The sequence below is a fragment of the Lampetra planeri genome, chromosome 5 (assembly GCF_965212315.1).
Source record: "Lampetra planeri chromosome 5, kcLamPlan1.2.h2, whole genome shotgun sequence".
In the NCBI taxonomy this organism is placed as follows: Eukaryota; Metazoa; Chordata; class Hyperoartia; order Petromyzontiformes; family Petromyzontidae; genus Lampetra; species Lampetra planeri.
Genome location: NC_136111.1, coordinates 22,171,331 through 22,197,792, shown reverse-complemented (window position 1 = coordinate 22,197,792; position 26,462 = coordinate 22,171,331). Strand labels below are relative to the sequence as shown.

The following is a 26,462-nucleotide window of genomic DNA, read 5'->3' as shown; positions in this document are numbered from 1 at the left end:
TGCAGGGTATGAGTGGAGGGTAAGGGGTGGGGGTGAGAAAGGGGCGGGTGTGAGTGGGGTGGGGTGTGAGTGGGAGGCGGTGAGGAAGGGGCGGGCTGTGAGTGGGAGGGAGTTGAGGAGGGGTGTGAGTGGGGGGGGTGAGGAGGGGCGGGGTATGAGTGGGGGGGGGGGTGTGAGGAGGGGGTGGGGTTTAGTTTAAATTAACAAACAACTCAACACATTCCGTCAAATCGCGTTGTGGCCATAAAGGGAGCACATTATGCAAAATAGGCGAAGTTTAAGGAAATAGCCGTTCTACTTAGTACGTACAAATATTGTGCGATTTGAATATCGGGTCATTGTCCGAAACGTCGCCTATTATGATACATTTTTAGTCCACAGCGGTATTGGACGCACGCGTTGGGCAGTCTTGTGTACCTAATACGTATCCAGGATACGCTATCGATTTCCAAGCACAGTAACCGGTTAACGCGGCAACGATTACCGCGAACAAACAAAAAATCAGTAGCAATCGTTAACGAATCGATTCACTTCACTTGTGCATCCCAATCGTGAAGGAGAATCGATTCCTCGCGCTACCCCGGGGTGCCCCGCCCCGCTGTGGGCGTGACCGACAGGAAGTGACGCGTCGGGGAAGAGCGGAAGTGAGGCGCGCGGTGTCGGCAGGAGTGGGCTACTGCTGCTGCTGCTACTCGCGGGAGGAGGAGGAGGTGGTGGAGGCGTCGTTGTCGTCGACATGGCCGCGGAGCACGCGTACATCACGGCCGAGCAGCTCGCCGGCTTCGACAAGTACAAGGTGAGCACCCGCTAGGGGGCACGGTCCGCGGCGCTCGGCGTTCTTGCTGTTGTGTTGACTCCTGCCGCCGCCACCGTCTCCGCTCGCCCACCTCATCACCTCACCCACCTCATCACCCACGCTGATGGTGTGGTGGTGGTGGTGGTCAGGGGTGGTTGTCATTCAGCGAGAGTGCTGGGGCGGGGGGGGGTGCGTAGCGGTTCGTGCGCAGGGCTACGAACCCGGCGACCCGAGTTCGATTCCCGCTCACGGCCACCAACGCCAGGGACGATTATCTGAACCGTTCCTCGGTCTCAAATGGGTGCGGTGTGTGAACATCGCCGCTGGGAAGACAAAGGCGGTCGGGTGTCGTGTTGGCCACCCACCCCCTCGCGTGCCTTGCCGGCCTTCATGGGTGCTCGCTAACAGCACTTACCCTTTTTATCTTTGTGTGAGAGACCGACGCTCACAACAGCGGGCGGAACGCCGGGTGTGTAAAACGGCGAGGTGACGATATGCAACACGTTGGGGGGGGGAGCACCTCGGATTAGCACGGCTACGTACGGTGCGAAAGAAGTTCAAGATACAGCTGCCGGTTAATTCAGGAGGTTTACCCCAAAACGCGTGGGTCTGGTTCGTAACCTTCGCCGCTTCTTCACGTGGCCCCAAAGTGCACCTAGCCTGGCACAGGCCGCTGTGTGGTTTCGTGAACGTCAGTGGCGAATGGCGACTGGTGTGGGTCAGTGTCACCTTTGCCTTGTTACAAAATTCGCCCCGTTAAATCAGTCATGTATTAGCATTTCTGGGGCTATGTTTAATATTTTTCGTGACTTCAAGATGTGTATGGTTATCTTTCGATTTAAAGCTTTCGTGACTGCAGGGATTCATCTTCTTGGTTCTTTCGGTAAAGTCACGTAGAAGGGAAGTAATAAAATAATAAAAATAAAACATGTTTTATTTTTATTATTTTATTACTTCCCTTCTACGTGACTTTACCGAAAGAACCAAGAAGATGTATGGTTATCGTTCGTCGTAATTAATGCATTAGTGTTCGTTCATTATCGTACACGTCTGGAGTGTATACTGTAGTGGTTCATATCCTGTTGACCAGTGCTGCAATAGTAATTTGTCGTTATTCATAGTCGTTTAGTTTCAATAAAACATTAACAATGAGTTAAAACTGTTACATAATGCTTAATTTATTATTTAAGTAATTACCCACTTGTAACCAAATCACTCTTCCGTTTAGCACGGTTGGTTATCTACGGTGCGAAAGAAGTTCTACATATAGTAACATACTCCGAATGATCCCTTATCCTGGTAGCTAAGCCTACATAGTGCTCGGATGGGTGACCACCGTGTATCACAGGTGCTATAGGCCACACACAGCGCAGCAAAAGCCATGGTGCTGTATGCACCGTGCTCCTACGTCTCGCCTTCACCAACTCGAACTGCCCAGCGTGGTGGAGTTTGGGCAAATTGTCCCCACTACTCCCACGGTGTGGGGGGGGGGGGGGGCCCTCATCCAGCAGTGGATTTACAAAAGGGCAGTCGTGTACATTGCAGTTAAATTAATGGAGAATTAAATCCTCATGTTATAACTCATGCATAATTATAAGCGTTTATATTCTTGCATAATGAATTAATATGCTTAATCTTGAACTGTACTAAATTAATATTTTTATGGTACAGGATTTCTAAATAATATATACATTCTAAAACAATAATGCCTCATCAGTCGTTCACAATTCATTTATAATTCATTAATATATTCATAGTCATTCCTAATTATTTCGGAATTGATATGAATAATTGACAGCATATTTTCAGTCGACTGTTGGATGAACGCCTCTGCGGGTCGCGTCGTTCATGGAGGTTGTTTTACCGTGATTCTGATATTTCACGTTCGTGCATGTGGTTGAAACGAGAGGCCCAGAAGAAGTTTAGACATCGCTTGACAATCGCTTGACAATGGTCAGTCCGTTTCGGGTTTCGGTGGAGCCGCTCATCATCCTTAATGGGTTCATAAAATATCGACAGCTTTCTGCAACATCAAGTCGTTGACCTGTGGATTAATTTACCCGAGCCATATGAATGCAGAATGTCTGCCACTGGCAAAGTGATTTCAATAGGAAATGGACATCCCCTCCCCCAAACTCAATTAAGCAAGAACACCACTTTGTGAATGCTGCTAACTGAAACCTTATACCAAGCCTCAGAGTGCCAGACATGTGTACTGCCCAAGATGTCAAGTAATTTCTAATGTACTGTATACGTAAATGACAGGTGATTGTAGTTCCCGGAAAGAAACCCCACGCATTCCAGATATTTCATGTTCACCTCCTTGTCTGATTGCCCAGCAGACTTTTGAGTACGCGTCTCATGCAAATAATCAGCAGATTTCTTGATTCTTCATCACACTATATGGTGCTCCCATCCCTGTGAGGTCCACCAACCCACAACATCTGAATCACTACCACAAACACCACCTCGTTTTAGTGAAACAGTGCTCGAAAGAGGTGGTATCTGTGGCGCGTAATTAAACCAAGAGAGCGGTGACTGCACCCGGCTGGTCTCCATCAGTACCCGGAGTGTCGCCGTTCGAACGGCTCACTCGTCGGGTGATTAATCCACAGTAATTGGAGGCGAGACACATTTTCGTGCCCGAGCGCGTCACAATCGGTCATTCCATTCCACTGTGGGCTGCCATTGTGGAGAGGTTAATTGTGGGTTGTAATGCGGGAAGCGATGTTTTTGGTTGGGTTCCTTTATTCACGGATCTTTATTTATACTCCTGATGGGAGCTGCGTCGCTGTCCGAATCCTTACACTTGGCTGCGCCCCCCCCCCGGTGCATGAGGATAAAGGTCAGGTGACTTGTTCTATGTTCGATGCCTTGGGCACTGGCAGATGTTGCTCTGTGGGCGAAAAGCAAGATAACAACTTGTGCACCACATGTTCTATGCTCAGGATTTTAAAACGTTTATTATGAATAATATTGGTCGCGAAATCCTGCGTGTCAAACTTGTGTGAGCTAAGTTGCCAAGGCAAAGTGTGTGTGGTATGTTTGAGAAAAAATGTGCTGTGTGGTGGGGAGCGGTAGTGCAACAGTTAGCACGCTGCCCTACAAATGCAGGCACCCATGTTCGATTCCCGCTCACGGCCAACACCAGCAACGATTATCTGAATCTGTCTGGGCCATTCCTAAGTCGACTCAGCCTTAAATGAGTACCTGTTGCGATGTGTGAATATCGCCACTAGAGAGACAAAAAGTGACCGGGCGCGTAGCTGGGCCACCCACCCCCTCGTGTGCCTTGCCGGTCTTAATCGGTCCTTCTCACGAACAGCACTTGCCCTAACAGTCTGTCAAGGCTATACAAGGGATATTTTTATTTGCGCGGCCAAAGCACGGTGTACGTTCAACGAGAGTTGAAATATCACTTGCTGCAAGGTCACGCTGTCAGTTTGCGGGGCGCGCATGCAGGCACTGTAAGACACGTGCTTCGCCCTAAATTGTTCTCTCCGCATAACTGGCACGCTGGGTTAGGGGGGTGGTGGCTGGAAGGGAAAGTGCTCTTCCTGGTTCCGTGCGTTGGGGGTGTAGAGGCAAGAGGGTACTAGCGGTCACTTGTGAGGTGAGGCTTGGTGGCGGCATGCACCATATGGTCTTGTTTATTGCAGTCGCAATGTTCGTGGCCACGTCCACGGTCTCACGAGGGACTCGTGCCCTCTACTGCGCCACGCGTAGCCTGCCGGAAAGCACTCAATGGTCTTGTTAATCACGCCCGCATAAAAACAATTGAAGTGAAATGGTGTTGTCTTGCTGCCATACTATTGAGCTGTGTTCACCTCGTGCATATTGGGCGAGTTAATTTAACGTTCATGTCTCCTAATGATCAATAATATGATGGATTACTGTACATGTTACTAATAATGGCATATCCACTTTAATGATTGTTGAACATGGTTTTTTTTTTTATTCCATTCTTCTTGGTATTTCATATAATGTAGTGCAAATTAGATTTGTACATTTTCTATTAATATACAGTTACATGCTGGGAATGTAATTTCGTAGTCTCCATATAAAACATAGTATGAAATTAGTCCCCTTTTCATGTATACTCATTAACATGATTGGTTATAAAAGTCTACATTGTATACCTCTTATCCCCTCTAAACTCAAAGAATGGCAATTCAACCCTAGGCAGCTCTGTCATTTACATTCGCACAAAGGTGTTTAGCTTGAAGCAAAATCTCGGAAAGTTGAGGGAGCGTAATTTAACGTTAATTATCTCCAATTAATTACACGGCATGGCAGATATTCGCTGCCAGAGTTCAGAGAAAGGAGGTGTGCATGTTTTCACGTGCATTTATGCTGCACTTTTTTTTTACCTTTGCTCTGAATAATTTGACATCGTGACGTCTGTAAAAAGATACTCACTGCCAACTTTTTCCATTCTCCTTTGCAGTACAGTGCTGTGGACACCAACCCACTGTCGGTGTACATCCTGCACCCATTCTGGAACTTTGTGGTCAAGGTGAGTGTGTGCGGTGCATTTGAAACTGTTAGTCCTGCAGTTAATTGCCCTAAGTTGTCACTTGTATTTGATTAAGCATGCTAATGTTCTCATGTTTGAGAGCACAGTGTAGCAAGTGAAGACAGATGCGCTAACATTTGTTTGTACAGGAAGAGAGCGCAGTGTCGGTAGACTGGTACGAAGGGTAATTCAAACATTTATTTTCCAAGGGGTGTGCCTTGTCAGAGGTTTACAATCTCAGAAATGATTCATTTCATAACACATAGAAAGCACACAGGTGACTGTTCACTAAGTGCAAACAATGTGATCATTCTTATTTACCTTGGCAGTTGAATATGGGGATTGCTACAAGTCACCAGGGTGATGAGTGATTCATGTTGAAACAACCGCCACTAATTGTAACTTTACTCAGTACACATAGGAGAAACTTGCTTCATGATTGAGTGCATTACTTTTAAAGGCAATGCCAGTAACAGCAGTTAACGCTTATTAACTTGCCTGGCAGTCGGTCACTATGCCCTGTTTGGCTCCTGGCCGAGCACTGCCTTTAATTCTCACTTGACAGATTTCCAAGTGGAATGAATGTGGACATTTTCTTGTTAATCAAGCTGGCGGACTTGAGTAGACTTACACAAAGAGCGCTTATCTTGTGTGTACTTTGCTCCCCCTTGGAGAAAAGCTACCACAGCCCTGTAGCCCTGGACAACATTCTTCCTGGAGTAGCACAGTTCCTCGGTTGACAATATTAACAGTACTGCGAAGGTCGTTTATTTACAGTCCATTCTCAATCCACTGCTGGATGGAGGCCTCCTCACCCCGTGCTTGTCCTGAGGGTTACTTGACCGTACATCACCACGCTGGTCAGTGCGAGTTGGTGAAGGAGGTGCCCGGGATCAGTTTAGGTATTACTCGCCACTGCTGTGAACCATCGCTGGGTATAAAATTGAGGTTGCAGCGTGCACCCCCACTTCAACCCGAACACCAGTGGAATTTTTAAAACATTATAGGTGTCGTATTTCACAAGAAGCAGAAGTTTTGTGTCTTTAGTTTGCTAAACATGGTTCTGTTTACACTTTCACTTCGTGACGTAATACACAAAAGCATCTTCTAGTTTGGGGGCAGACTACCAGCAAGATTCATATAAGTGCGTTATTTCAGCCTGCATTGCTTATCAACTTTTTTATTTCAAAGTTTGGGAGTCCATGTAATTGCAAAACGTATTGCTTGATATGTGTTCATTGTTACACCAACGATATGCTAATGTATTAATCTGAATGCTAGTACAGTGCATTAAAATAGTCTTAAATACGGGATTTAATTTGTTATTAATATTCTTCACAGAAACGCTAATGCTTATTCAGTCATGTATTCCATCATTTTTCGTGGAAGTCGGACCCCGTATGTTAAATAAGATTGACAGTTGACCAGCATTTAGGCAAACAAACCTGACTGCTGATGAGACAATGTATGTCGAAACCGGTACAGAGTTTGCTTGTGTTGGAACAATGCCGCTGTCATTTTGCACTCCCAGAAGACTTTGTGGCTGATGATGTAAGAAATACGATTTATGTTTTACACGAAGGGACAGATACGTAAAGTATACGTTTTGTGTGCATTATTTTGTTAAATAATCAGCAGTAGCTCATGGAAGTGGGTTTTTCTGCGCACTCGCTCGCACTCGCCTGTTCCACTTGCTGAAAGAAGGCGTCCGTGGTGTCTGTTTCATCACAGCTCTTCCCCAAGTGGGTGGCCCCCAACCTCCTGACCTTCTCGGGCTTCCTGCTGCTTGTTTTTAATTTCTTCATCTTGGCGTATTACGACTGGGACTTCTACGCGTCTGGTAAACAAAAATTACGAGCAGTTGGAAACGTGTGTTTGTGTTCTCTCCGTCAGTGTGGTCTAATAGAGCTCTTTTTGTCTAGGCAATGCTAGATTGTGTGGGATCGACTCGGCCTCAGGACCACTTTGTGAGAAATTCAATCGTGGGTTGTTTTAATGGGACACCAGGCCCTACCATAAGAATGTGGAATTTCTACCACTGGCTCTTGGACTGTAAATGGGATTTGAGCACTGCCTCAATGCTCATTTGATCAGGAATTCACTTTGGCTTTTGGATGAGGGCCTTCCCCACACTCGTGCATGTCATGCGGGTTATTTGATCAAACTTGGTCATGCTGGTCGGTGCCGGTTGGTGAACGTGGGGAGCATGGATGTGGAATCATAGGTGTACAGTATAACATTTGACAATGTTTATGCATCCAAGCACTCTCCAGGTTCTCAACCCTTGCTTAAGCTGCTGAGATCTGTCGAGGTCGAGTTCATTCCGAGTTATTATTTGGTTTTAGGTTTAAACAGAAATACGCAACCCAAGAAACGTGCAGCTCTTAACTTGTGCGTACATACCTAAGCTGGTTGTCCCAATCCTTGGAAAGGTTTTTTTTAATTGAAAAAAAACTTGATTTGAAGATTTCGTGACTGCAGGAATTACTCTTTGGTTCTTTTGGTAAAGTCGCGTAGAAATAAAATAAATAATTGGATACACGAAGTTTCGATTGCAACACAATCAACCGTCACCAGGTGTGAAATAATGCAAACCCCACCCCCCCCCCCCTCTAGATTATGCCTCGCCACAGAGGCGTTGTTTCTCTGTGTGTCTCTGTGTGTGTGTCTCTGTGTGTGTGTCTCTGTGTGTGTCTCTCTGCGTGTGTCTCTGCGTGTGTGTCTCTCTGCGTGTGTGTCTCTGTGTCTCTCTTTCTCTGTGTGTCTCTCCGTGTCTGTGTTTGTCTTTCCGAGCTTGCATTCTTTCACACCTGATGACGGTTGTTTGTGTTGCAATCGAAACGTCGTCTATTCTATTATTTATTTTATTTCTAAGTCACTTTGCCAAAAGAACCAAAGAGTGAAAAAACCAGTCATCAAAGTAGGGGTTGAGTGAATTATCAGGGACTCCCAAAAGACTTATATAGAGTTTAATTAAACATGTACAATTTAATAGAACAATTCGTTTGATGTCCACTAGATTTATTTTGACAGAGCACATGAACATAATTATAGTATTTTATTAATTTACAAAGATACGACATTACATGCGACAGCCCGGAACACACAGCCTAGATAAGATAAGAGCTGTTTTTGAGAATTGAAAATGTTTTGAGTATTAAGGTTTTTTTGCTGTGCAATTTAAGGAAGTCAATTTTTTTAAATATATAATAGAAACGTCGCGAGAATTTTTCTTGTTTTATATATTTTTTTATTTATTATTTCCCTTCTATGTGACTTTACCGAAAGAACCAAGAATATAAGTCTTTTTATTAACAAAGAATGTTTAAAAAGTTGCACAGACTTAAACATGTTACTTATTTTCAAAGCCTAACCTTTATCAAGAAACAAAAGGAACACGCTTCTTATTACTGACTACGATGAACATAAATGTGTGTGAACATCTATTTATGCTAATAATTTTATCGATATATATAAAAGGGAAATTTGTGAATGTGTGTCTGTTCGAAATGTTTAGCATACTTCCCAACATGCAACAAACTTGAAATTTGGCATGTGGGTAGCTTCCAGACTGTACACAATGCAAAAAGTATAAAAATAGACTTTTGTATTTGGGTGGGGGGGGGGTGCAATAAAGCATATATTTTGCACGGCAAGTGAGTGGTGACGTAACAGCTGCATGTGACGTCACCACGTCGTCTGTGGTGACCTCACATCTGTGATGTCACCCGCATGCGGCAGCGTTACGCAGTGTGCCTGCTGACGTCACGCATCCTCCCCCACCCTCCGCTTAGGCCGTGTATTAATGCAAGACAATAATCCAAGTCTCGGGCGAAGCCGGGTAGTAAAGCTAGTCATATTGAGATTTACATTGGTTTTAAACAAACATTTACTCAAGCATATAACATAAGCGGGCACCGCGCAAAGACTTAACATCTCACGTTTTGCGCATGGCGTACGTACAACTTGAGAGCGCATTTCTTGCCAGGTGTTTCAGGATCGTGAGCCACCTTGTAGAAACGACACCCACCCGTTCGCCGCCGTGCAATGAGTACGCGCGTCCCAGCACTGCAGGGTGAATGACGGTGCAGTGATTCACGCCGGGCTGTCTCGTGCCCCCCCCCCTCATCCCAGCGCCGGGGCAGGTGCACGTGCCAGGATGGGTGTGGATCCTCGCCGGTATCCTCAGCTTTTTGGCATACACCCTCGGTAAGCACACACACACACTCTCGTACGGATACACACTACTAAACGAAAACTTAACGTTTTATTTTACCAAGTATGGCCCACTGAGCTATGCACCTTTTTTACAGAAGCGACCTCGCCACAAATGATAGCGCAGTGAAGTGGCTTATCATGTGGAAATTGATAGCAGCCAAATACTCTTAAATGCATGTTTCTAAATGTGGAGGGAAAAACTGGAGGACCTCATCCGATCAGTGTGAGCCTTTCAACAGTGATGGCTTCTATTTAGTTGCTGCTTGTGCATTCGTCGCCTTCCACTGACAAATCGACATAATTGTCCGTGTAAAAGCGCTCGAGAGAAAGATTACGGTGTTTTCCGGCACAGGACGTGTTCTTGAAATGAACTGCCTCTGTTGAGTGCTCGTCGCTGGACGTCTTCAAAGGCGTTATTTGTGTTTTCTTGGGAAATGATCAACTGTAGCCTTTTGATCTGACAAGGAAATAGTGATTTTCCATGGCCACTTGAAGCCCTAGAGTGGTGATAGATTGAAAATCGCTCTTAATTAACTCCGCGGCTGTATCGTTCGCCTCGCTGCCTACTGTATCGGCCATCGTGATCTCCCGTTTAATGCCAAATTATGTGTTACTATTGTTATTCAGGAGACTTACTACACATCTCCCTGTATACTTCACTGTTTCACAAGCCTTTTCAAACACAAATGATGGTTTGCTTTCCACTTACATGTACTCTTCGTATAAGCAAAGGTCTTCTTTTTTTATCATACCGTTTTCATAATTTGAGCACTGCATGATCATATTAACGCTCACTGGTACTTTGGCGTTTCACTGTTGTTTCACTCTATCCATTTTACGCCTCTTTAAAGGTAATGAAATACGTTCATAAAAATATAACATTAAATTTAGGTTGGGATGTAAGCGCATCTCTTGCGCCGTCTCCTGGGCACGCTGTCGGGATCGGCAGCCCTGCCATTGGCCGCGCTTGTCTGACGATGCGGTGTTTGCGAGTTCGCGCGCCACGGCTAATTACGCACAATGGGGGGGGGGGGGATCTGTGCACGTGCGGCACGTCACTTGGTCGCCCACGATGGACAACCCCGTCGTGGAACGCCGCGGGTAATCACTCGGTCAGATTTCTTATAATTGCTGAAATCGTGAATATGAATTTATTATTATCATTGGCTTTGGGCTGGCCATCGAACAAAGACGGTTACTGCATCACGTGTTTCTAGATACGATCCTGCGGCCGTCTGGAGCTCTCTTGCGATATTAAGAAGCCACTGCTTTTTGTGTTTTTTCTCTTGTCCTTCACCGCACCTCCAGTTAGCACAGTTGGCTACATACAGTGCGAAAGAAGTTCAACATGCGTACATACATTATTCTCACCACACGTGCAGCCCTCAGGGCAGCCACTGCTGGATGAGGACCTCCCCATACCGTGCGGCATGTGGGGGTTGTTTCACCGTAGACTTCGTAGTACAGTACAACACTGGGTTTTCCTGCACGTTTCTCTACCTCCCCACCAAGTCGGCCCACAAGTCCTATCCTATGAGAACCTGTTGTGCATGGTGTGGTCACCCATCTAAGCATTATCTAGGCTCAACCGTGCTTAGCTTTTGAGATATGTTAAGAGTGGCTGGATTCATAATGAATTGGTCCTATTTGTATTACTACTACTAAAGGGTTTAAATTCTTTATTAATCCAATATCAAAATCTATTTAAGTGACATTTCCAACAGTGACATTTCTCAATGTAGACACTGCTCTTTGGCATGGCATCCATCAGCCAAATATAGCAGGGCGCATGTGACAGTGTTTACGTAAAAGTGAACCTCATAAAAAACGACCTGTTGTACCTTTTAATTACACCCTTGTTTTGGAAGCAAATGCTAAGGGAAGTACGTCTTCTAGTCTTGCGTTACACACCAGCAGTAGCAACGGTTACTTTTTCCCCTTTCTAGCAGTGGGGTTTCCCACTTCTGAATGGACACGTACAGGAACATCATGTGTACGCACGTTCTGTTTGCGGCTCTGCCAGCTGAAAAATCAACGTGTGTGTGCGTGCGTACCACGTTAGCCAGCCATTCCGTAATAGGTCTCACAACAAGCGCCACCGTAATCTCCACTGCCAGCGCAACGCAGTGCTGCAAGGTGCACACTCCCAAGACTGTCACATTGTGAGGCATACCCATTTGAATAAATGCCAGGTCTCGGCGTAAATTTGACGGTAACTGCCGAGAATAAGCACTTTCGTATGGTAATCAGTGACGAATGTGTCATGTGAATTAATTCATCATTTCACTCTAGCGTGCATGATTTCTTTGTTTAACTAGGCCTGCAGGCAACGCTTTCATATTGTTACAATTTTAAATTGTGTTACTGATGTTGAGGTGGTTGGGTGGTTCAGGGGTCAGAACATTGAGCCGGCACCGCTGAGACCCTGGGTTGTAATCGAGGTTTTGACCGCCCGTGATTAAATTGGGTACCCAAGTGTCGAGGGTTTCTGGTCTCGGCCCATTCGCTAGTGCCTGCACAGAAAAGCGTCGCATACAATTTCGGTTTTTACTTAATATGGCCATTTTCTGCTTTGACCATGTGATGAATGTTTCTTTGTCATGGAAAATTTGAGAGAGGGCTTTTCCTGGTGTGGACACAAAGCAGGTCACTTGAAGGGATCTCAGAAGCAGTTTTGTGACATCTGCTTATGCAAGCATGATATCTGCTTCTGCAAGTGTTATTTTTTAGATTTTTTTTGTCTATCTCGTATTTTAAACAATTGTTTCTTCAGTGTCATCTCATGAGATGAAAAATCTAATATAGAATTGAAGCTTTCGTGACTGCAGAAATTACTATGCTCATTGGTTTTTTCGGTAAAGTCACATATGTATAAATAAAATAAAACTAAATTAAATTAAAATAATGGGATAAAACATAGTGTGTTTTACCACATTTCCACCTGATGATGATCGCTTGTGTTGCGTTCGAAATGTCGTGATTTATTTTAATTTTAATTTATTTAGATTTATTTTATTTCTACATACGTGACTTTACCGAAAAAAACAATGAGTATAGATGAAAAATCTGTTTGGATCTCACAGAGCAGTCCAACCCTGAACGCAAGAGAGCGGCCTATGGAAGCAGATATCACAGAGCTACCTCTGAGATCACTTCAAGTGAGCTCTGGTTTGTACAGTTGGGGAAAGCACTTTCCAACCAGCGTGTAATGTTCTGAAAAAATTCTAAAATGGTCATTAATCTCGTGACATGATATATATCCCAGTTACAGTGTGAGAAGACAAAAAAACATGTATTTACTGCCGTGGCATCCCTGGTCCAAACTCATGTGTGCGCGAGTTGGGAGAGGTGGTGTAGCGGTTAGTGCGCTGCGCTACGAACCCGGCGAACCGAGTTCAATTCCCGCTCACGGCCAACAAGAGTGACGATTATCTGAACCGGTCCTGGGCCTCCCCTAAGTTGACTCAGCCTCATATGAGTACCTGGTGCTGTGTGTAAACATCGACACTCGGGAGACAAAGGCGGCTGGGCATGCGTGGTGCTGGCCACCCACCCCCCCCTCGTGTGCCGCACCGACCTTCATAGGTGTTCACTGTCAGCACTTGCCCCAACAGTCTGATGCGGCTATACGGGGGATCTTTGTCTTTGTGCGTTCGCTCACAGACGGCATCGACGGCAAGCAGGCGCGGCGCACGGGCTCCAGCACCCCGTTGGGAGAGTTGTTTGACCACGGCCTCGACAGCTGGGCCTGCCTCTTCTTCGGCAGCACCGTCTACTCGATCTTCGGCCGCGGCCAGACGGGCGTGAGCCTCGCCACCATGCACATGCTGCTCTGGGTCGTGCTCTTCTCCTTCATCCTGTCTCACTGGGAGAAGTACAACACGGGCGTCCTCTTCCTGCCCTGGGGCTACGATATCAGCCAAGTGGTAAGCCAACAGAATGACGCGATTCGGGTTTCATTAGCGGCACTTTCGGTATCACTTTGTGCAGTGGGCCAACGGTTCGCAGCTACGCTTGCTTTAAATTCTCGTAATCGGCAACGCTAGTCTGGATAATAACGAAGGGCCAAAGGCTGGGCTGCACGGATATTGAACCCCTGATGGATTGCATTGCTACCTCGTCAGACTTCAGGACAGCACAAGGGTTTTAGTGTTGTCCCCCCGATCGTTCAGTTTCCAACGCGAGGATGTACCTTGTGGAAATTCTTAAGTTGATACTTTGCAAATGGTGGTTTTTAATGCAGCAAACTGTGGTGGTTGCAATTGGAGGGTGCAGCTGTGACACACCATCGCATTCACCCTGAAAGGCTTGACAATGACTGAAGCTTGTTCAAGACACAGCAAAGTAAGGGCTTCTTTCGAAGGGACTCAAATTCTTAAAATGTGCTGAAGCTACTCATTGGCCTGTAGGCAGCCCTTCCATAAGAGTTATCTGACCATTGTAAAAGTAATTTCAAAGCTGCATGTGTTATTATACACAATGCTACAGTAATGGCTCAGTATTAGGATCCATCCATCAATTATTATTCATTCTTAAGATCACATTACTTGCGTTAAATAACATTTCTCAATGTTTTTTCATTTAGATATAGGATATATGTTATGGGTATTTTGTCACTCCTGTAGCCACTAGTAGTGCTGCCATTTATCATAATGATATTTTTGTATTGATTTATGACCCTGAATTGTGACAATTAATTAAATTGTTCGACCTCTATACAATATTAATGATGTCCTCTGCTTTACAGGATGGTTAAATGCATTGTATGGGAACACACTGGCTACTTGCCTGCAGCGTAACTGTATTGAAAGTTTATTTTGAATGCGTAATTCCAGAAAGTGGTTAGGTTCTAACCCCCCATCGCCTCCTCTCCCGTCCATTATCAGACCATCTCCATCGTGTACATCGTGACGGCGGTGGTGGGCGTGGAGGCCTGGCATCAGGACTTGCCCTTCGGACTGCTCTACCGTGACTTATTCCTCTTCATGCTGCTGGGTGAGGGCAGCTGCGCACGCAGCGTGCGGCCACTTTGCCTCGTCTCCTTGCCTCCGATGCGTTTGGCGAGTGGCGTTGTTTACACTGGAGAGAGTACTCATGCGTGACTAAACTGCCATTGTACACCAACCGCAGGCCGCTTGATGAATGGTGTTTGTTGACGCGGTTAGGAAACATTCGGCCGCAAGCTGTTTTACAAGACTGGCCCGAATATGACCTCGGTGCACATGAGCACGATTGCTCTTATAATTTAAATAAAAGATTTCCCTTTAGACTAAACAGTTCATGCGGTGAAAGCGCCAATGCATTTCACCTGCTCAGCCCAGTAAAAAATCTATTGAGAAACTATTGCTTGCACGGACACTTAACATATCACGCATGCACATTCTTGCACAACGACGACGTGCCCACTGCTGACAATGTGGCCCTGAAGTTCACCGCACCTGCAGTAAGTGGTGGGGCAGGCTCAACCCCTGATTAGATTCTGAGATTCCACAAGATCAGGTGGATTACGGGTGATATGGGTCACAGCATGTGTGCGCTTTTGTTTCCCACATTAAAAGTAACATTGGCAGAAAACGTCTCGTAGCAATGTGCAGGTCTGGTTGGCCGTGCTGTTCAGAGCAACGTGTTTAGAGGTGAGGGCCATTACCTAAGTGGAAATGCTCTTCACCGCTTATGTGGTGTAGTAGTGTACATTGATCTGAGGGTCGGGGAAGGGGGGAGGTTTCAATTCGCGGTCAAGTGAGATGGAGTAAACTTTCTCGGTACTGGACACTTGGCAGATTTTTGAAAATAAGAGCTTTATTTGGACTAAGTGAGCGACAGAGTTGAGCGTGCCCCTCCAAGCTTCCCATAAATAGGCTGTCGTGTTGTGACCCGCAGGCCGTTGTCGTTTGCGTTACTCAAAACCAAGCGTTTATTTCTGCACGCAGTAGCAGCATGCGCTTGTATTCTAGCTGTAAATTTGAGCGGAACTTTGTCATGCAAACTGTGAATTGTGTACTGAGCGAGTGTGCAAGCATTGCACATGGGCGATGCTTTCAGTGCGTACATTTGGGGCAAATTTTTACAGGAAAATAACACGTATAGGGAAGTAGGATTGGGGACACTCGCAGTATGTTCATTTTTTAACAGCAGAATGGAATTTCAAATGTGCTGAAACTCAAGAATGCATAGAATGCGGTCTGACTTGGTGTTTGTTGTGCTACGAAGGAAATAGTCAATCTCTTTTTCTTTAGAATACGCTGCTCTGTCTGAAATAATCTTGTTATTCACTCCGCATAAACTACTCATTGCAAATGAGTAAGCCTTTTGGCGTCCTCTGGTCTAACACCTTTTGAGACTAGCCTCCAAAGAAAGCTGTCTCTAGGGTGGACCAATCAGTTTCAAAGACAATACATATATTGTCAGTGGGTTTTTTTGCATTCTGACCACAAGTATTGTGGTTAATGCAGACATGATTCCTTGTTAAAGGTTTCAGTTTGGTGTTTTAACATCTTAACACCTGTTTTGTTGCCAGAAAAAAGGGGAAAACCTCTTCTCATACTCATTGCAAAGTTAACTTCCTCAGTTGATATGATTGGGAAGTATGTCTTGTGAACAAAACTCATACAATCTCACTGGGGATTTACTTGGTTCATTTCGTGAATGCAATATTCAAAGTCACACTTTAATAAAAGTCGGTCACTATTTAACATCGTAGCGTTGCATAACTCATTATTTCCTAATTCTGGCCTCGATGCTTGTTGTAGATGGTAAACATTTAACACTTTCTCAGAAATCGTGTGCTCAGTGTACTCTTTAGTACAGCGTGTAACTGAACAATTGACTTGAGAAGCGGGAGTAGGGCTTGGGCAGGTTACGCCACAAGACGAATTTCGAAGTGGCAGCCAAAAGAGGAAATGTGCCGGAGAGGACTTGGCGGTGCTTTGGGAAGGCCTACATCCAGCAGTGGATTGATTATGGTTGATAATGATGAATACAATTAATGTTGACAAGGCTGGAAAATGTCTCCCAGAGGTTAATGCCAAAATTAAAGCGGCATGTTTTCTGCTTATAGCTCAATCTATTTGCTTCACGGGGACATTAGTGTTTGTGGTCTGACTTTCGCGGTAAGGTCAACTCAAGTAAGTGCGGGCTGTGGTGACCTGCACCGCATATAGATGGTGCCCAGAATACTCAATGACTATCACAGTAATGGAATGCCCCACAGCTCGTGCGAGGCGAGCGTGCTGCTTTGCCAAATGTCACCGAAGCGCGCGCGCACACACAAGAGCAACTGTGTTTTCGTAGCGGCCCATGCCTTAAAGTGTCATTTGCCCGTGCGACCCTATCGCATCGCATTACATGCTTTATAAGACTGTATGAAATGTTACAGCGAGCAGTTAATGCGATTGCAAATGGTTCAACGCGTTTATTTGCCAAAGTATTAGGAGACTGCTGAATTGAATACGGTGTCCCATGTCAGAGATGTTGGAGATTTGGGGAGGCCTTCATCCAGCAGTGGGTAGATCATGGCTGATGATGAATATTATTAAATACTGTGTTCATGTTTCGCTGATGATGTGTTCCCAATAGGTGGAGCGTTTTTGGTCACCTTGCCCCAAAGCTTGTTCAACCTGCATAAGTGAGTTGTTTTTTCTGGATTTGAAGTTTTCGTGACTGCAAGGATCCATACTCTTTGGTTCTTTCGGTCAAGTCAAGTAGGTGAAAATAAAAAATAAAAATGAGAATAAAAATAAAGAATAAAAATAACTAAATTAAATCGCGACGTTTTGGAGGCAACACAAGCTTTCATTATCAGGTGGGACAACCACAGCAAGAAACAGAATTACTGTAGTGGGCTGTGGTTGTCCCACCTGATGACGGAAGCTTGTGTTGCCCCCGAAACTTCGTGATTTGATTAAGTTATTTTTTATTTTATTTTTTCACCTACGTGACTTTACCGAAAGAACCAAAGAGTATGAGTTGTTTTTATATATATTCTGTCTGCCATGGCACGCGATGAACATTCTATTTTCTAACCTTTTGAAATAAATGTTTATTTTATTCCTGTCTCGTTGGCTATGTTAGCCTAATTGTAACATTAGCACATGATTTGAATTTGACTCGCACGAATCCGAAAAAAATTACTTCGTACACGCACACAATGTCACGCATTTATCGAGGGCGTGAAATATATAATTGAATAGATTAATTCATGTCTTTCCACATGCTTATATTTTTATCAGGTGTAACTGGAACCTCGTGCTTAATTAATGTGTGGTATAACTTTCTAAAATTCCGTAATCACCCTTGGCCCGTATTAATGTGACTCAATTTTCGTTTCACGTCGCTTGTTAGTTTCCTGGCTGCACTGGGGATGACGGAAAGGCCGTGTGACTTTTAACCAATTTCCAGTTTGACCCGTTATCGAATACCTTAAGATTTCCGTTCATCAGTGCACAGCTGCCAAGATGTGTTTGCCACTTGCTAAATAATAATAATCACGAATAAATGTGCAACATCGCCTGCTTAATCAACCGAGGGGTTGAGGTGTGTTGTAACGGAGGCAGTTGCAGGAACCTTGTACCCTGAAGTGACCACCACACTGCCGCCACGCACGCAGTTGCACTTTGGAGCTGCCAGCCCGGCAGCCTGCCTCATGCAAACTGTCAAAATGACCTCTCACATGTTCGCATTTTTATTAGGGGGCAGCCTTATCGCTATCGGTCGTTTGTGTGTCGATTTTCCGGGGCAGTTCTTTCCATAGGGTGTTAACAAATAGTTTCCTCTGTTGGTTCGTGCCCCCAATGCTCCCCCGCGCTTTATGAAGTCATTGCACGACTCTATGTACTCGTATGAATTACTTCCCAGGAGTATGAATAAACGTTTCATTCTTACACAAGTGAGTATATTGAGGAAGTTATTGTTCTTTTAATATTCTTAGGACCTTCTAAAGTAGGGCTATACATAGAAAATCTTTGAATGTAAAATGATCAGTCTCTTGAAGACCATTGACTTGTGTGTTCTTGGAATTATATTTGTATAGCCTAGAAAAAATTGACATTCACATTCACTATTGTTGGTTATCACTGGCGTTATAGTCTGTTATATGATTCTAAATACAGCACTCTGTTTCGTTAAAGCAGGAGACCAACACACTTTCTTGAATGAGATTGTAACTTATGCAAAATTGATTGCAGAATTAGAAATGAAGGGTAGGTTATTATTTATTGCATTGTTCTTAAACTTGATTTGGAGCTTTCGTGAGCATCAACTGCATGTTTTAAGTGTGTGTCTGTATATACTGGCTTTGTAATAGCCTCATTGAAACGCCAACCTTCCTGTTGCTGCTCAAATCCCAACATTAAGTGAACCTTGCCAAATAACTTGTGCGTTAATTTCCCGAACAAAACAATAGATAATGCATGATCAGGAAATGTCTCATTTACACCAGGCTTCCTAAAAACAGCGGGGAATCGTGTTGCCCGCCTGGGTGTGGCGGGCAGTCGTGTAGTATGCAGTGGTTAGCGCTCTGCGGTTCAAGCCTGGCGACCGGAGTTAAATTCCTGCTCATGACAACGAACATTGAGGAATATTTAAATATATCCTGGGCCTCCCCTAGTGATTACCTGGTGCGAGGTGTAAACGTCAGCATTGGGGAGACAAAGGGGGCTGGGCGTGGTGTTGTCCACCCCCAACCCCCTTCCGTGTGCCGCCCCAGCCTTCGTAGACGCTACTGCTCGCGAACAGCACTTGTCCCCAACAGTCTGTTAAAGGCTACGCGGGGGATCTTTGTGCGTGCGTGTGGCAGGGCACACAAGGCCGGGACGCTCAAGAAGGACACCCTGTGGGAGGCCATGTTGCCCATGGTGTCGCCCACGCTGCTCTTTGTGCTCACATCCGCCTGGGTGTGGCTGTCTCCAGAGAGGGTCGTCGACAGCCAGCCGCGCGTCTTCTATTGGCTCGTGGGGACGCTCTTCTCCAACATCACGGTGAGCAGGAGGAGAGGAGGTCACAACAGCTAAAGGCGCACGAGACAGTGTCACGAAAATGTGCATTCACAGCTACTCGTTTAAAAAATTTGTTGCGAAAAATATTTGATGTATGTATTTATGCTTGAACTTCTTTCGCATTGTACTAATTACAGAAATACAATGGCCAGCAGTGGTCATTTACAGTCACTCTGTCGTGGGGGGGGGGGTGTTTTTTTTTATAATGCAAATTGAATACTTGGGGAAAGTCTCACCGACGCTCAAGACTCTTTTTTACACACTTTTATTTAACTCACTCTGTTGTCGTTGTCATTGTCGTATCCTCAAATATTGTAACTTAAGTTTAACCCATTTCCCAATGTGGTATCGACTGCAAACTTGGTATACTTATGTCATACTAATGACAATACTATATTCTATATAAAAAAAAAGTATTTTTAACATTAATTTTTATATGTTATGTTTCGGCTTGGGTCTAATTGTCCACGCTCAACTAACGTTGGCTGTAAATCACCACGGTCCCTTACGTTATGGCAAGCTTTGCGGCCACTTCCTGGACTCGTGGAGTTCTGCCATTACGAGTAGGGTACATTTCATTAAAGCCTGTTTAAAAAAAGTATTTTTAAATATTTCTTTAGAAGGATCCTGCATTGAGGGGTTTGGCCAACAGCGTTCACGAGTGGCATGTGGGAGGAAACCGGGAGTGCCGGGGCAAACACCTGACACACGAGGGGGTGTCACTTGGCACTGTCACCTCGCCACCCAATGCCAACAATACCTGGCAAGCCCCGGTGCTCGCCCATCAAAGTCAACTCTGCTTAGCTTCTGAGGTCTGATGACATTGGGCGGATTTAGTGGCCGATTTTGTAAACGTGCGTTCTTCACCATGCTGCGAGACAGTTGTCCAATAAAATCCCAAACACTGGCCTGAAAAGCAGGGCTTGATAGCTGGAGAGAGAGAGACGAGTCTCGCCTAGCTGGGGGGTTGACAAAAGTTGTTACCGTTTGGTGGTGGCGGCGCTTTGAGGAATGGCTGTGACTGTGGCTCCTCCCAGTGGCCAAAGAGCAGCCAGATTTAAATAGGGACTGCTTGACTGGGAACATTGTGGCCCTCTGGATGAATGTGGATTGTCTAAAACATGTGGCCAGACTCGTTGCTTAGCAATATTAATTAATTGTCATTGGCAGATTTTTTTTTTACTTCTGCCCATGACTGAGACTGTAAAATGGGATTATTATACAAGTGCAGTCATCTACAGTTAGTAGAGCGCCTCACATTTAGCACTTCCCATTTCAGTTTCTGAATATATATGGATAAAAAAAACAACTAAACCTGATTGAAGTTTTTTCCACATCGCATTCAAGAGTCCACCTTGTGTGTAGGGTTCGTTAATTTGGCGTGGCATTTGGTGCTTTTGTGCCAAATGCGTCATGTGTCGTAGAATCTGCGGGCGGTCTCTCGCAAAGCAATGCGACGCTTCGTGTTAGAGAACGGCAGCAGCCATCTCTGAAATCCCTTCAAACGTTCTCTGATTCACACAGTAGGGGGCAGCATCTGCCCGTTTTTTCTGCGTTTGTTGCAGAGGTCGCAAACGAGTTTTGATTCCTTACCCGTACTCGACCGCACCAGGGTCGCAAACGGGTACCCGATACCCGGCCGGGTACGGGTAGCCGGGTATCGGGTAGGGTACGGATATCGGGTACCCGACTGCGACCTCTGGTTTGTTGTGGTTCGTGTCAATTGAGGCCTTCACTAACCCGCTGCTTTATGAGTCAAGTGACAATACCATTCAATAATTACAAAATTGCAAGACTAACATTTCCATAAGGTTTTATTCTCTGCATTCATATATTTTATAATAATATGCAATAATGAGTTTCACGGTACCGTAAGCTTCCTTGCCTAGGTTTCATAAAACACATTTTTCATGCATCCAAGGTGTGAAATCGCCAACTGTAAGATACCAGTGCATTACTGCAAACAATCATATTGATGGGACTTGCTCGATTGCGTTGTGGTTTGTGCCCGTCCACAATCGTGGATTCTGGCAGCAATATCCGATTGTTTCTGTCGTGTCTTGTGTCTCCCGTGCACGCGAGCAGTGCAAGCTGATCGTGTGCCAAATGAGCAGCACGCGCTGCCAGCCGCTGAACTGGCTCCTTGCGCCGCTAGCGTGCGCCGTGGCGTTCGTGGCGACTTTCCAGCCGAAGGTGGAGGTCGAGACGGCCGTGCTGTTTGGCATGACGGCGCTCGTGACCGCCGCGCACATCCACTACGGCGTGTGCGTGGTAAGTGGCGCTGGGCCGGACGGAGCAACACGGAGGCGGCGCTCAACGCAACTAGCAACCTTTAAACTAAAAACTAAAAAAATTTTTATTTTACTAGGTAAGGCCCACTGACCTGTGTTTTGCTTTTTTTTAGAAGTGACCTTGCCACAATTGATAGCTCAATGAAGTGGCTTATCATGTGGAAATTTATAACAACCAAATACTCTTAAACGCATGTTTCTAAATGTGGAGGGAAACTCGGAGGACCCAGGGAAAAATTCTCGTGATCACGGGGAGAACACGCAAACTTCAAATATACAGGCGTAGGGTTTGTGATTGAACCAACGACATCCTGTATACTAGGAGAGGTGATTTATTATTTATATTTTATTTATATTATTTTTATAAATAAATGTTTTTATTTATTTATCCCCTACGTGACTTTACCGTAAAAACCTAAGAGTACTAAGAGAGGTAGTTAACATCTCGCAACCTTGTCGCTCGTTTCCACGTAATTTTGCATTTCAAATGTGCGCATCCGCGATGAATATTTTAAGCGAATTAGTGAACAACGTTGCAGCACGAGTGAGCTGCAGCTCACTGCTTTCATGGACATCGTGGCTCACATGGCCAGTGTACAATACCTCCACTGTGCACTTAATAATGACATCTTTACATTTAAAAAAATTCACATTGATCAATGACATTCTTGGTCTTAAAAGAAAGAATACAAAATAGGCGACGTTTCGGGCAATGGGGCCTTCTTCATAGCACCTGATTGCTGTGTTCATGATATCCTGCTTCGCAAATAATAGAAACGTTCAATATGAGAGCCTAAAATAATTTAGTGATGCGCGATGAAGAAGGGCCATTGACCCTGAGCGTCACCTATTGTATATTTTGCTTTTTAAGGCAGTGGTTTTGATGTTATTGACGAATATATTGAGTTTGTTACTTGTTCTTGTGCACCACTGCCAATGCAGCATCACCAAATAATTTGTTGACATGTTGGTCTGTTAAATTATAAATGAAGCATGCAGCCAGATTCAACGGAGACGTTGGCATATTCCAAAAAGTTGACCCTAGAGGCTACAGAAAACGTATTTTATATAGGACAATTTGTATCTGAATATTTTTACGGAATAAAACTTCTGATCACAAGTTAAATTTTAAATGGTGTAAAATGTAAGTTAATGTTTGTTAAATGGTAGATTTAATTTTGTGCAAATATGAAATAAAAATGTCAATGGTTTTGTACCATAGAATGTATATTTTTAAAGCAAAAACTGATTTTAGTTGCAACAGAAATATAATTTTAAAATGGCTTTGATAGAAAAAAAATTGTCATTTGTGGAGTTAAGGGAAAGGCTCCTTAATACTGGAGTTTCAGATTCCTCACTTCATATCTCTTGGGTTGATGTGACCCCGGGGAACACAGCAGGATTACGCCGTCTAAATTGTGAGTAAAACGCCCTCCGCGTGGCGTCACCCAAGGGTGTCTGAAATCAAGTGCAGCAAGCCTGAAGTGGCAATAAAATGTAAAACCCGCGAAGAGGGCCTTATGCTCACACATTCGTGAAAACGTTTAAATGAGGATGTGTGTTAACCAGCGCTGGTGAGATTTGATCTCGCACTTCGAGCCACTCTTAATTTCCTCTGCCGCCTTCCGCCCCCCCCCCCCCCACGTTTCCCTCCTTCCTTTTTTACCCCCCCCTTCCTTCCTCTGCCGCCGTTCAGGTGAGGCAGCTGTGCCGACACTTTGGCATCCGAGCTTTCTCGCTCGCGAAGCCAAACAGCGACTGACGAGCCGGCGGCCAAGGGGAGGACAGCTTCTTCGACGAGCAGAAGCAGCCGCTGGTGTAACGCGGTTCGGTGCCCCGTCCCCCCGTCCAAGCCAAGTGACCACTGCCCACTCTTACTCTAGGCAACGCACGCCTCGCAGGCGCTTGCGTCCCCACGCCCCCCCCCTTAACTTTCATCGTCGGCACTGCGCACAGAGGCCCTGTACATTTAGGGGTGGTTGCATTTTACGATCAAATTTAGTGAAATATTGACGTTTTTGTTTGTTTGTTCATGAACGTAGTGTTGTGTAAATATCCAAATACGGCAGTAGCCTGGCGCGGGAGAGATTGTGTGCGTGGGTCATTCGTTAGTGGAGCACATTCTAACGGATGACTTTGTTGAAGCTGGCCACGTCCTCAGCATTGGTTCATACTGCATGCTTTGTGTTTTGCCTGCGTGTGCCGTGACTCGTGTATGCCAGTTACACGGCGCACCTTTAAATGCAGTAACGACATCGAGCAATGCTGTAGTTCGTCACCTCCCCAAACATCTTTGGTACCATTTTATTAAATTGGTTTCCCTCCCACCCACAAAGCAGACTTAAAAAAAGCCACAGAGCGGGTCTATGTATAAAGCCACAGAACGGAGTCTATATTTTTCTGTGGGACCATTCGTGCCTGTACGGTCGTGCAAAAATGATGCACGAACTTGCAATCCATTTGGCCATTCCTGTAGCCACGTGACCTCTGAACTGTGGCAGATGATTGGGCCTCCCTCCGTTGCTGTCGCAGTCCAGAGTGGTCGAGTGGTGGCATCACGTTGGTTTTTTTCAAGACTGCTGATGAATGTTGTGATTAAACATGCACTCCACAAAAACACATTCGACCTTTTGTTCAATAACATCGGTGTCCTCTAACATCGGTGTCCTCACCTTGGCGTGTCACCTAAATCGTCTTTTGCAAGAACCTTGAAGTTGTGATCTGTCGAAGCGGCTGCGTTGAAGTCAACAGGAAAAATAACATTAACATGATCGTAGGTTTACATGTATCCAATTTCAAATATATGAACGAATGTATAACGGTCTAATTTATTTATATATAGTATATATATATTTCTTGATTTGTATTTGAAATTGATTTATCCATTTGAAAATTGCCTAGAGTTTAGTGGTGGGCACGTTAATTCACTTTAGTTTGTGATCGAAGTATGATTTTTGAGCGCCAGTTGCCTTCTCGCGGTTGCCGTGTATGCAATGAAGAGCGCGCCCTAAAATCTGACACAGGTGGGGCGCGCGCTGATACCCCTGTACACGCGCACGCGCGCACGCGCACACGGCCTCGCCCGACGCCACGTCAACCCAAGTGGCCGGGTCGTAACGGGATAGGGAAGGGAAACCGACGAAAGACGCCGGTTAATTCAAACTGAGCCACCGTGCCGCTCCCCCACTGCTCTCGCCTCCGAGGAGAGCCCCACCACCCCAGGTGAGGCTACACTCTTCTAAAGCCAAGGAATTCAATTGTTATATTTTTTAACCGCGTTTAGTCGCCTGGTATTTTTCACCCATCCTCGCATACTCGGCACGAGAATAGACCGATCCAGGTTTATCTGGAAGTAAATGACGACCACTCTTTGTGCTATCTTCCGGAGCGTTCCATTTCGGTAGCAAGTGTGTGAGAACACCTGATGTTACGCTCATTAATTTGTTAACCACTGGGACCCTGTAATGGGTAAAAACATCACCGGCTTGCTACTTAGCCAGATAAATATACAACGTCATGTTTGCTTTTAACTTTTAGTTTAAGTTCTTTGGATTAAACTGGCTGGCTCTGTGCATCGCAGGCAGAAAAAAAAATGTTTGTCAGTGTTCTGTAACACGTTTTCCACGGTTGCTACAAATGCATCATATATACGTGCGTGTGTATATATGGAATATAATATTCTCATCGAAAAAAGTGTATTTTTAGCAAAGTGTGCGGCTGAATTTTGTAACGTAATCATGAGTAACAACACCCGTCTTAAATAGCCCCCTGCAATGTAATCGTACCGAATTTACAAAAGGTCATAGGCACAACTTTTAACTGTATGGAACGTGTGTGGCGGTGGTTAGCGTGGTTGTGGCAGGGGGGGGGGGACAACTTTTTTTTTACATTGACAATTCTCGTTTTTTTCCAACGCAATTTGACTTTAGCAATCGAAACAGTGTTCGTGTGTGGTGACTGTGACTTCCAACGCATGCTATGAATTATCATTATTATTGCCACTTGCCTTCATGGAATGGCTCTATGGCAAGTGGGTGTTTGTTGTGTCCATGTTATTAAATGATTTTTTTTTTCTTTTAAAATTAGTTTTGTGTTTTATGAATTAATACAAGTGCAACCCACTCTACCTCCGAGTGTTTTTTTTTTATCAGCAGGCTTGCAGTGCTGCACTGTTGGATGCCACTGTTCACAACCTGTGTTGTTTTGTTGGGAAATTCCAGTGCTCTGTGGCATTTTGCTGAGCTTTGTTTATATTTTTTTTCTGTCCATTTATCACATACATTGGCTGCATTATTTAAACACTACCAAAAAAACCCTGCAGCCTTTTTAACCGTCGGAGCTCATCAGAGGTCGTCACTTCGTTGTGTTAATCAGTTTCTATTTTACAATGCATTAATAACTGTTCACTGTTTTGACACATACCAACATAGCTTCTTTTCTGACGATGGCTTTTTTTAAGCTGCTGGTTTTGTTTAAATGTGTTATAAAATCTTTTCAACATTTACGGTATTTTTTTTATTCATGTTTGCCTTATCCCTCCTCATGAGCCAATGGTGCACTGCTTTCACTCCAAGTACTTGCTGTGTGCATCTGACGGGATTCGCTTACACGTGCCCAGTGGGTTTTAGTTGCATGTCCTGTAAATGCCC

General features: G+C 44.9%; 1 protein-coding gene across 1 annotated transcript; it reads left to right on the top strand.

Moving 5' to 3' along the window:
* The first annotated feature begins 613 nt into the window (after positions 1-613).
* SELENOI (selenoprotein I) lies at positions 614-25,939 on the top strand. The gene is made up of 10 exons (XM_078595023.1): positions 614-796; positions 5,244-5,312; positions 7,044-7,152; positions 9,447-9,521; positions 13,194-13,456; positions 14,417-14,525; positions 17,106-17,154; positions 19,324-19,504; positions 21,608-21,793; positions 23,510-25,939. Exons 1-10 carry the CDS (start codon positions 737-739, stop codon positions 23,573-23,575), a joined length of 1,167 nt encoding a protein of 388 aa, XP_078451149.1. The 5' UTR covers positions 614-736; the 3' UTR covers positions 23,576-25,939.
* The last annotated feature ends 523 nt before the right edge of the window (positions 25,940-26,462 follow it).

Excerpts from the sequence above, each read along its gene's own strand:
- SELENOI (XM_078595023.1), top strand. The coding sequence starts at position 737 with ATGGCCGCGGAGCACGCGTACATCACGGCCGAGCAGCTCGCCGGCTTC. Across the intron at positions 17,155-19,323 it reads AGCTTGTTCAACCTGCATAA|GGCACACAAGGCCGGGACGC; the intron begins GTGAGTTGTTTT and ends TGCGTGTGGCAG. Across the intron at positions 21,794-23,509 it reads TCCACTACGGCGTGTGCGTG|GTGAGGCAGCTGTGCCGACA; the intron begins GTAAGTGGCGCT and ends GCCGCCGTTCAG.